Source organism: Leuciscus leuciscus (assembly GCF_965113295.1).
Source record: "Leuciscus leuciscus genome assembly, chromosome: 20".
Taxonomy (NCBI): Eukaryota; Metazoa; Chordata; class Actinopteri; order Cypriniformes; family Leuciscidae; genus Leuciscus; species Leuciscus leuciscus.
Window position 1 is genome coordinate 37,969,351 of NC_138744.1, and position 12,588 is coordinate 37,981,938.

The window sequence follows — 12,588 nt, forward strand, 5'->3', positions numbered from 1 at the left end:
CATTTACATTTTGAATGTGAGTTTGTGAAAGCGTGGACTGCTGCTCGCTAGATAAGAGATGATCATTATATAAAAGTCAGTGTCAATATATTTGGCATAAATTAAAAAGCTGGTTTACCCAAAACCGAACCGACCGAGTGAGTAAATAACAGGAATGGATTAACTACTCCTCTATTTTGTATATTAAAGTGATTAATTCTTCTAAAGACTGCATTGCTAAAATATTTAATAAGTTTCATTCTGTTCTTTTTGTTGTTGTTGTTGTTTATTTGGAATGTAATGGAGATTGAATTGTTGCACGGATGTGTCAGATGCCGACTTCTCTGATCAATCGACTCGTTGTTGTATGTTCATTAATACGGCGTGTGTGAGTGAGGTCTGCGTTCTGCTTCGGGTTTAATAGAAACACAGATGTTTTGTGGGGTTTATTTGATTAGAATTTAAGCACTCAGTAATTGGACGTCCTATTATACTTCATCACTGTATTGATCGCTGTGAAGAACTCCAGCACTTTTAATCACACATTCTGGCTAATTACAGTCCTGATTCTGAGACCCTCCATTCAGTGTGTGACTCGTGCTGTATTCGAAGAATGCATTTTTATTAATAAAAAAAAAAAATATATATATATATATATATAAATACACACACATGTATGTATATATTTAAGAAAAATGTGTTATTTATATATAAAATATTTATATTTCTATATAATATAAATATATATACAGCATATACAGTACATGCAGATTTTTCTTAAATATATACATGCATGTGTGTGTATTTATATATACAAAATAATTATACAAAGTACACACACATATATTATGTAAACAAACTTTTAGTTTGGATGCGATTAATCTTGATTAGTGTGTGTGTGTGTGTGTGTGTGTGTGTGTGTGTGTGTGTGTGTGTGTGTGTGTGTGTGTGTGTGTGTGTGTGTGCATGATGTGGGCAAGATCAGACATTTAATTAATTTACACAGTTTCAAGAAAGTTTGATGAATTAAAAAAGTAAAGATTTAAAGTGAGGGATCGACAGTTACTTTACAGGAAAACGTTTAAAATATAAATATTGGGTTACGCTATTTTAAGGTGTCATTGTTACAGTGTAATTATATATTTCAGTACTGAGTAATATTAAGCAACTACATGTACTTACTATAGGGTAGGATTAGGGTTTGGTTGAGGGTTAGTTGCATGTAATTATGCATAATTTACTGTTATTACTATGGTAAGTACATGTAACACATGTAACAAGGACACTGTAAAATAAAGCGTTACCAAATATTGATGTTTATCTTTGAAATGATATGATTTCTGTGATTGTATCAAACAGGATTGACGTTTTAGAGCGACACATCCCAGAATTCATCAAATCCACTGTTAATGTTTAGTGATGATTTTCCCTCCTAAATGATGTCACTTCCTGGAGGATGATGTCATGAAGGAACTGGCTTTTGTTGTTTGAGGGACAGACTGACAGACAATTAGTAGTGAAAATAAGTAGTTTTGCACATGTAGGGAAAGTGAATCCTGAGATCACTCCGTGGGAATTGAATCAATTGCACTGACCTCAAACCAGTGCTCTGCTCACATCACTGCTGTGATTGGTTAACGAGGAAACTGAGATTAACGAACTGACTTTGTGATACAGAAAGCTTCTGTATTGGACATTTCTATTTTTATAAATAATAACTGAGAAATGGACAGAATTGAAGAACAAAGTTTGGGAAATAATTCGTGAACATTCCCTGCCCTTCAGACATCTGCTATTTCAGATTTCAACAAACAGAAGTAAATTGTATTTTATAATTCCTGAGGGAAATAACAGGTTATAATACATTCACATTATTTGCATTTACATATTTGTTTTCTCTTTTTAAATGCATATTTTGGATGTCGTTTATCCGCGAGGCATGTAACGCTCTGAACAGAATATATCACACCAGACATGCATTTGCAAGACTTTTAGATTTCCAAAAAAAAAAAAAAAAAAAAAAAAAAAAAAGTTGCACCATCGAAACTTTCTTTATTTTCATGCACGACTCAGATGTTCCACAACTCCTGTCAGAAGTGAACATGATGCAGATTTAAAGATTAAACGGGTCATGAACACGTCACAGCGAACGCTTCAACACAACATCATCACACACTCGTTCAGAAAGACGAATGCACCCGGTCATAATGTGTACTTGTAGTGAGCGGTGCATCATGTCATAGATTAATATCATGCTCGCATTTTATTAGTTTACTCGCTTACTCATGACACATCTGCAACACAGCTGGAAGTATTCCTCATATGTTGGACCGGTAACACTTCATAATAACTGCACGCTATTAATCATTAGTTAAGCATTAGTAAACAGTTAATTCATCATTTATAAAGCATTAATAGACATTAATAAGCAGTTTATAAATACAGTTATAAATGCTGTATTCTTGATTTAAAAGCATATCTATAATGTGTTTAATAATAGTATTTTCATACTTTATTAATGATCAATTTATCATTTCTAAGTGAAGTATTGCATCATTTACAAAGCAGTTATTTAGGAGTTGTCAGCGGTAAGATCACTTAGAAAGTGTGAGTAAATGATTAATAAACTATTTAAATGTACATTCATAAATCTTATTATTCAGACATATAGTAATAGTTATTTAGTGTGTTAATAAATGCTTTATTAACATGTATTTCTACTGTAATTCAGGGTTAATTCAGGGAGTTATAAAGCATTTAGTAGTGGTCAGTTCACTATGTGTGTGAGCTCATCTACAGTGAGGACTAGTTATGCCTTGTAAAGCGTTTATAAAGGAGATTTAAGGGCTGTTAATATTTCTATGTTCTCTATCACTGTGTGTGTGTGTGTGTGTGTGTGTGTGTGTGTGTGTGTGTGTGTGTGTGTGTGTGTGTGTGTGTGTGTGTGTGTGTGTGTGTGTGTGTGTGTGTGTGTGTGTGTGTGTGTGTGTGTGTGTGTGTGTGTGTGTGTGTGTGTGTGTGTGTGTGTGTGTGTGTGTGTGTGTGTGTGTGTGTGTGTGTGTGTGTGTGTGTGTGTGTGTGTGTGTGTGTGTGTGTGTGTGTGTGTGTGTGTGTGTGTGTGTGTGTTTCCTTTTTCTGTTTAGAAGATCAGACATAGTGAACTGACCAGTAAATGCTTTATAACTCCCTGCATCTACTATAGTTACTCACACTTTCTAAGTGATCTTATGAGCCACTGACAACTCCTAAACAACTGGTGTGTAAATGATGCTATACTTCATTTAGAAATGATAAATTGATCTTTAATAAAATATGAAAATACAATTGTTAAACACATTATAGATATGCTTATAAATCAAGAAAACAGCATTTATAACTGTTTTTATAACTGTTTGTCTTATTAATGTCTATTAATGCTTTATAAATGATGAATTAAGTCAAGTCAAGTCAAGTTTATTTGTATAGCGCTTTTCACAATACAGATTGTATCAAAGCAGCTTCACAGTATTAAATTAAAATAATACAACAAAGTTTGTTTCAAGAGGAATTTATTGATTGATAAAATTTAATTAAATATCCCCAAAATATCCCCAACTGAGCAAGCCAAAGGCAACAGTGGCCTGACTGAATTAACTGTTTACTAATGCTTAACTAATGATTACTAGCGTGCAGTTATTATAAAGTGTTACCGGTGGACCTTTTATTGAAACACTGTTGAGACATGATTCACATGAGAGCTGTGATGAAGATGTTTGAACAACCAATAAAAAACAACCAATAAAAAACACACTCATTATACAGACATGAATATTAATATATGACCTCAGAGTTGAGGGTTAAACATCGAACGCTATATTACAAACGGCCTAAACGAGGGAGAAACGCAGAACAACATTTAAAAGGTCTGATATTTTCACTCGAGCGTTAGAGTCTCTGAACACATGACACGTCAGATTAACAGGAGAATAAAGGCTAGAACAGTTGTATTCATTGTTCTTTGAATTGTCGGTCTACATCTTTGTCTTCTGTGTATCAGAGTAATTCCTCCTGTCATCGTGTTCATGATCACACGTACGGCTGCGTCGGTGTCTTTATCTGCACATATAGTTCACTGAAGAAGACGTGCACACACACACACACACACACACACACACACACACACATACACACACAGGGCTGGTTCATGTTTAGAGAATTGGAGGATATGAAATATATATATGCATATATATGAGCGATATGATCCGTGTTACTCATCATGGCAGAAACCGCTCCCGTCCTCAACACACTCGTCTCTGTACCGGCGTGATGACTCCGATCGTCAACCACAGGGAACTGGATAATATTGTGAATGTTTTGATCCAATCTGATTGGCTGTCAATGAACAATTTGTAGAGCTATATCTTTATTTTTACATATGTGTGAACGTAATCCGTAATCACTTACTAAAGTAAAAGCAAACTTGTCTTCAGGACATCATTCATGAGCTAAAGGGAAGAGTTTAACACTTAGATTTAGAGTTCTGTTTGAATCTCTAATCATACAGTATTAGCAATAGTTAAAGGGGTGGTTGATTATGATTTGACTTTTCTAACTTTAGTTAGTGTGTAATGTTGCTGTTTGAGCATAAACAACATCTGCAAAGTTACGACGCTCAAAGTTCAGAGCAAAGGGAGATATTTGCTTTAACAGAAATCGCTTTTTAAGAACTACAACAAACGGCTGGTAGAGACTACACCACATTCCTCCCGGGTTAGTGACATCACAAACCCTAGAATTCACATAAACCCCGCCCCCTGAACACGATTTATAGATTATCATGAAAGACTATGCTAATCAATCATCATGTTGAACTTCTCCACAAGTGTCCACAGTTCCTGAGGTGTTTATAAGACAGCGGTGACATGTTCTGGTCAATAGTGTTCAGTGCTCGTCTGTGCTCAACCACAGAACAGTTTCAGGCTTTGCTGGATCTTTATCATTGCGTTAGAACTGGTCTCTGTTGTCGCTTGTGGAACCAAATGTCGGCTGGTGTGTGTAAACGTGCAGATTAAGGGCCGGTAATATTATAATAAGATCCTCTTCATACGTCAGAAGGAGAGCGAAATCTGATCGGCTTATTTTATAACATGCTTGCAGAGAAAGACTCACCAGAACACAGTTACTGGGTTTCACTTTTCACGTTTTCTGTGTTTGTAGAAGCACCGATTATAGCACTGACACATGTGAAGAAGTCAGATTTTCATGAAATGTCCCCTTTGATGTAACTTGATGTTCTTTGCCTATGGTCTTGATGGTAAGTGTAGTTGTGTTTTGCAGCTGTGTCGTGTGGGCCGCCGGTGTCTCCTGTGAACGGAGGCGTTCTGGCTGCGGATTATTCTTCAGGAACACGAGCCACGTATTTCTGCAGCGACGGCTTCCGCCTGTCCTCGAAAGAAGTGACGAGCAGCGTGTGTCAGGCCGACGGCACCTGGAGCACGCACAACAAAACCCCTCGATGCACAGGTGAGACTCCATGATCAAACCCCTGAGACGATGCCCTGCTTTAACATCTCCAGGACAGTTCAGGGGTCAGATGATTATATTGATCATGTCTGGTCACAGAGGAGTTATGGGAAAAAACAATCTTAACAACCACTAACGTCTCAGTTTGTGTACATCTACTTAGGGTTCAGAGGATACATTTTTTCCCTCATTAATGTCACACATGTTGTGGTTTTGTTTCATTAATACAGTATATACTTTATTCTTGATTTCCCTGTAAAGGATGGAAGTGAAATGTGACAACATGCCCCATAGTAACATTGTAACATGACCATATGATTGACTGATTGATTTATTTCTGGATCAAGACGATATAAAACAGTAATCCAAAGGATAACATGCTGAAGTAAAATACTTATTTCCAGCACGGTCATTGGTGTTACACACGAGAAACAAGAAACAAGAAGCAGACAAACCAGGCTAAGAAAAAGACGATCTGAAACGCAAGTATCAAGCGCGAAATGCAAGTAACTTTGTGGGCGGATCTCGGCAGTTGCTATTATACCGGCGGGATAAATGACTCTCCGACGCAAATCTAAAATGTGTTGGTCTGAAGTAGCTTCATTACTCATAGGTGTGGTTTGGGCGTAACGTGAAATAAACCAATCAGAGCATCATCTCACATTCCCTTTAAGAGCAGGAGCGCTTGTTCCATGGCGGTTTGCTATTATAACGGCGGATTTGCCAGACGCACGCCAGGAGCGGTTCACAGCCGAGGAGACCGACGTTCTCGTCAGGGCCGTAAAACACAGAGAAGTGACATTGGGGATGGAGAAACACACCCAGATTAGCTTCAGTTAAACAGGCGTATAATAATTTGGGTAAATGTGTAAACTAGATTTATGCCTATTTTTTCACATCTTCATGGACACCACAATGATTTCCCTCGTGTGTTAATATTTTTCCTTGTAATAATGTATGGTTTTCTAAAAATGGGAGGAAAGTGTATGTGTGTTGTGCACATGCTACATTATGGCCAAGCATGCGCCCTTAAAATAGCATCTGAACGCGCCGCTGACTTTAGACTAGGTTTCTCCTGGTCAGTGGAGGAATTGTTTTCTAAACCTGCAAAATAGCACCAGGGAACGTTTGCGCCGGAACACGCCTCCTCTTTTCCCTGAACCGCCCCTGGGAGCGCAAGTTCATTCCCTAATTTACCGACGTGTGTCTGTGGAGGGAAAAGTCCGCTGTGTGTCGGGTGCAAAATAGGAATGATACATGCGTCGTGTACAAAGTCAGTTGCGCTGGGTGTGAGATAGGGCCCACTATATAACCCCCCCCCCCACACACACACACACACACACAATGTATCAATAAATCTTCACCTTGTTCCATAAAAGTTTCTTGACCTGTGTTTTAAACATCCCTCGTGAAGTTTTGTAGCAGTAGACAAACTATTCCATGCCATGATACCAGTATAAAAGAAATAATGTTTTATTGCATTAGTAGCTCCAGGAACTGCAAGAGGTGACGCTGGCTCTAGTGTTATGACTGTGCTGCGTATGGACCATGGGTCAGTTACAGCATACATATTTGGGGTCGTGACCATTAACAATGTTAAACATTTGGTTCAGCTTAAGTTGAATATGGTTCAACTGGTTCAATATTATGGTTTAATATTGAATAATGTTAAACATAAACATAATGTTAAACATATGGTTCAGCTTTAATCTGTAATATGACTTTTTTAATAATTGAAAAATATATATTTTTTGAGTTTGACAACAAACACACCGCAAAACACAGCTATACAGCACAGTCCAAAACATAATCATAATTAATCATTTCTGAACATTGACTCTCAGTATTTATTCACCTTTTTCTCATGGTTTCTCAATAGAATTCATAAAAGTATAGAATAGTTCTGATAGGGGCTCATTGTAACGCAGTGTGACAACATGCCCCGCCTGAGCAACTGGTGTTTAAACCCAGCGAGTGTTTCTACTGTTAGATCAGCATTAAAGAACAGATATTAGATTAAATAATATCAGATTTGTCTCATTTTAAAATTAACACACACATTTTTTTGTTTTACTTCAGTCAGAAATCTACTTTTGTAATGGTTAAATAAATGCTCAGTGAATTCTCAAAGATGTTTTAATTTTGGCACATTTTTTCTCTATATAGTGTTGCTATGGCGACTAGTAAATACACTAAGTTTTGTCATGATGGCGTGTGTGGAAAGTTTTAAACCGAGTGTGTTAGTTTGTGCCCCGCTCACACATATATTATGTCCATTTACAGTATTAAACACACACTAAATAAAACATATCTGAAATGTCATCCTTGCATTGATGCATTTAACAGACGCTTTTATCTAAAGTGACTTGCATTGCATTCAAAGTATAAATGGTGCATGTGTGTTACAACGAGTCAAGTGTTAGTTTGTGCCTTACAGTGCCTTACATTGCATTCCTCAAGCGCTTTAACCCTTTCCTCTCAGTTGTGGTGTGTCCCAGTATCGGCTCCTTCTCGCTGGATCACGGCAAATGGAGGATCGTCAACGGCTCCCGTTACGAGTACGGCACTAAAGTGGCCTTTACCTGCAACCCGGGCTTCTTCCGGCTCGGCCCCGCACACATTCACTGCACGTCCAACGGGACCTGGAGCTGGAGGAACGAGAGGCCGCGCTGCAAGAGTGAGTGTGTGTTCCTCCAGCGCTGATGATGTGTGTGTTGTTAGGCCGTGTTTAAGGTCAGACTGCCAGACTAATGATTCTGTCACTGTGTCCTGAAGAGTGAAGGATTAGCAGCGTGTGTGGCGCTGACCCGCTCACACACACACGTGCAATTTATACGCATTTTTACATGCATATGATACGCATGCGTAGGTTTAGTGGTGGTGTGGGGTGTGTGTGTATTACACGCAATAAAGAAGTGCGTATCATATACGTATAATTGTTAAACACAATGTTTTTCCGGAATCTGTCTCCGTTTTACGCTTTTCCTGCATTATATTGGGGAGGAAGAATTAAAAGAATTGTAGCAAAGTAATAATGGAACCTGAAGCAACTGGGAAAGTCACAAAATATAATACATTACTTGCAATTTAGAGCAAAAAAAAAAGAAAAAAAGAAATCAAATATATATAACATACATATATTGCATTTTGGATGTGATGTTCCAAGATAAAAAAGATGTGTATGAAACCTAATGATGCTTTATGCATTTAATCATTTTCATGCAGCCACTGGGACGTTCTGTTTGCACAAGCCTCTCTCCTCATAATCCATCAAAATGAATAGAATTATCCCGCTAGCTGTTATAGCTTACAGTAAACACAACTCATGAGAATATCTGAACTCAACATTCACAACTTAAATCTTTCAAAATTATGACACATACTAATTTGCTTCCACTTGTTTGAATGAATTAAACATAAAGTGGTAACACTTTCTATGAAGCCCATGCTTATAATGAATTATAGCTCCATTTATACTTATTTATAAGTATTACTAAGTGTGCGCATTGAAAAAGCAAATGCATGACTTATAAATAATATAAATGTAACTATAACTGTTCATATATTGCAGAATGGGTCTTAATGAGTCTTTATAAATATATTTATAGAATAGTAATACTTATAAATAAGTATAAATGGGGCTATAATTCATTATAAGCATGAGCTTCATAGAAAGTTTTCATTTTAATATTCATTCAAACAAGTGGAAGCAAATTAGTATGTGTCATAAAGATTTAAGTTGTGAATGTTGAGATTTTGTTATTTTTTATTAATATCGATTTCTATTTTTATTTTTTACATGAATTACAGTTCTTTAAGGTATCATTTGCAGGTTACCACTTCATACAGTGTACTTTTTTTTTGCACAAGCATTTAAAAAAAGCATGCATTTGTAGCAATTACAAATTGTAATTCTAATTCATATTTCATAACATGAAATCATGCATAGTAACTTCCCGTAAGGCTTTATACGGCGCCGTTCAGCTTTAGGAAACACAAAGTTGAACACAGTTTAGGAGCGCTGGGTAAACGCAGTTGTGTGTTTGTATCAGTGTGTCATCAGCGTCTGCTGTGCTCAGGTGCTTGGGTTATCAATGTTGTGTGTCTGCTGTAACTACAGTCGTGATGAATGTGTTTATGAGAGCCACAATCTAAACATTAGAGGCGCTTTATGACTGATGGCGTCTGACGGGATCCTGGCCAGAACAATTTTCAGAAACATCAGCAGTCGGAGGGAAGATGATGAGAAGTGGAGAACAGATGAAATGATGATGTCAACGCTCCAGAACAATATAGCGCATGTATAATCTATCCCAGATCTGCTCAAATCTCCTGCTTCTGAGTTTCAGAGGATTGAGGCTCGATATGAGTGGAGATTAGGAAGCTAAGACTTCCCGAGACACAAACTATCATGTTAGCTATTACTAGTCAGTTAAGTTGAAGAGGAAGCATGTTTTTAAATGTAACAATCGGATCATTTATGTTTCTGTAACATTATTATCATAAAGTGATCAAACAAAAGCTTACACTGCAATTTTTTTTAGGAATTCAAAACCCTATTGTTATTGTTAATTTTCCCATGATGCAGCATACTCCATGTAAAACTGATCGGGCAGACCGAACCGTAAGTCGTAGAGACTTGAAACTTTGGGGGCTGGTAGTACTCACACCGCCTACAGCGTCACCGAGGCCCGCCCCGGTCGGCCTGACGGGGGCGCTACAGCGGGCAAAAGTATGAAATGGCTCATAACTCCTCAACCGTTAGGCGTAGGCTCAAGTGTCTTATATCGTTGGAAGGCGGACGAGATGAATGCCTCGGATTTGCTCGTCACCCTGGGAAAATGTCCGGGTATTTGGGTTTTTTCCAACTTTGTGCCCGACCGGAACCAAACCAGTCTAGGACAATTCTCTGGACTCTCTAGATCAATAATTATCAAAATAATGATTTAAAGTTGAACTTATGCATTTGGATTGAACTCTATAACAGGGTCATTTATAAAATGGGTGTGGCAAAATACACTAAAAAGCTTATAAATCCTAAACGAAAACTCAGAACTTCACAAAAATTGGTGGGCATATGTGCCATAACATTCTAAACAAGCATGCTAAGTTTTATGGAGATCGGACCATAGGTGGCGCTATAACTGTTAAAAAGCTTTGAAAACCATATATTTCCTATGGTAAATTGCCTGAATTGGCTGTAAATGGTCTTTTCCATCTATGATGTCAGTGGTTAAATGGTTGCTAAATAAAACTTAATAACTTTTGATGCTTTTGTGCTTAAAGGCCTTAAAGGCCTTAACTGCTTGAACCCCGATCAAATGCTGCTTGCAGCTTTAATTTAGTTTTGTCTTCTTTTCATTCACAAATATCTAAACATTCTTAAATCAAGATTGTCAGTTAATTTGTCTTTTTTCTCAGACAAATTAACAAAATTAAATGACTTAATGTAAGAATGAATTCTTAAAACAAGAACAAGTATCTGCTAATGGGGTAAAAAAAAGAAACTCAAGTTAAAGTTTATTTTTCTTACACCACTGGCAGTTTTTTTCTTCTCATTTTATGCATAAACTGACTTAATTTTGATATTGTTTCTCAGAAAAAAACAAGACTTAATATTTTGTCGTTTGGCGAATCTTGATTCAAGTATGTTTAGATATTTGTGATTGAAAACAAGACAATATTAACGGTGTCATTTTAGTTTTTACAGTTTTATTAATATTTTTAAATAGTTTATATAAACTTTTATATAAATAATATTTCATTAAAGATTTTATTTTTGTATTGTAGTTATTTTTAGTTTAACTTTTAGTCATTTTATTATGTGCTTTTGTATTTTTTTTTATGGTGTTATTTAGGTGTAATTTATTTTTATTTCAGTTTAAGTTTTGATTTATTTCCAATTAATAATTTCAGTGCTTCAACTTAAACTTATTTCAGTTCATTGCCAAGGCAACATTTCTAACATTTTCGATTAGTTTAAGTTTCAACCAAGATTTCTAAACATAATATTTATGTGATTTTATTTCAGCTTTATTTCAATGAACAGAAATGTTTTTAGTTGTAGTTGACGATAATAACCCTGAAAATAACTAAGGAAAACACATGTTCTTGCAGTGTGCTTGTGCTTTAGTTTGCTACTAAATCTATCAAGTGCAACTTAAAGCTTTAAACCTGGTAACCGTGTTTAATACTGAGATTCTTCCATTCAGAGGTCGGGATATTCTCCTCATGTTATCCGCTGGTGTTTTTAAATCACAGTCGACTCATTGTGTTCTCTATTGCCTCTTACTTTAGTCATCTCGTGTGGAGAGCTGCCCACTCCTCCTAATGGAAAGAAGATTGGGACACAGACGACCTTCGGAGCAACCGCTATTTTTACCTGCAACTCGGGCTTTATTCTGGTGGGCTCGAGTGTTCGGGAATGCCTGTCCTCGGGTCTCTGGAGCGGGACGGAAACACACTGTCTCGGTAACACACATCCCTCGTCTCTTTCACTGCATCACCATGCATTAGCATCACTGCGACCTTTTAATGGACACCGGCTCCTGAAAGGCCAGAACGGGTTCACTGGCATTTCGTCTGGATTCCCATAGCAACAGTGGTTTTAATAATTGCTACAAAAGCATCATTATTATTCCTTCTTAGACACCGGTTTTGACCTTGACAGAAAAAGCAATCCCATAAAGCATTGCGGTGTTTCTCAGTGGGGGGAAAAAAGCCATTTTAGGTGATGGAAATGGTGAGAGAATTAAATGTCATTTAATATGTATAAGAATCACTTATTCATCCTAAAAGACTCAAGATATGCATCTTCATGTTTTTCTGCACTGGGAAAAATATAGTTCAATTTGCAGCTAAGGCACGTGTGTTTGCCACATATTCACCTTAAAGTGCCCCATTATGCTTTTCAAATATTATCTTTCATGCCGTGTGTAATACAGCTGATTGTGAATGTAAAAGATCAAAGTGCACGACAAATAGTTATCGTCTTCTAAAAGAAAGAATTGATTCTGAACTGTTGAAACGAGTCTCTCTAGTCTCACTTCCTGTTACAATGTAACTCATTTACATAATGCCAGCCTCTGGTCTTGATTGGCTGATCAG

At 36.9% G+C, this 12,588-nt stretch overlaps 1 protein-coding gene across 2 annotated transcripts in view; it reads left to right on the forward strand.

The window, feature by feature from the left end:
- Positions 1–12,588, forward strand: part of csmd3a (CUB and Sushi multiple domains 3a) — a 350,983-nt gene that overhangs the window by 249,570 nt on the left and 88,825 nt on the right. For both annotated transcript variants that reach the window (XM_082150056.1, XM_082150057.1), the window contains exons 50-52: positions 5,296–5,481; positions 7,964–8,158; positions 11,779–11,952. In XM_082150056.1, coding sequence (XP_082006182.1) covers positions 5,296–5,481; positions 7,964–8,158; positions 11,779–11,952 — 555 coding nt within the window. The remainder of the gene's footprint in view (positions 1–5,295; positions 5,482–7,963; positions 8,159–11,778; positions 11,953–12,588) is intronic.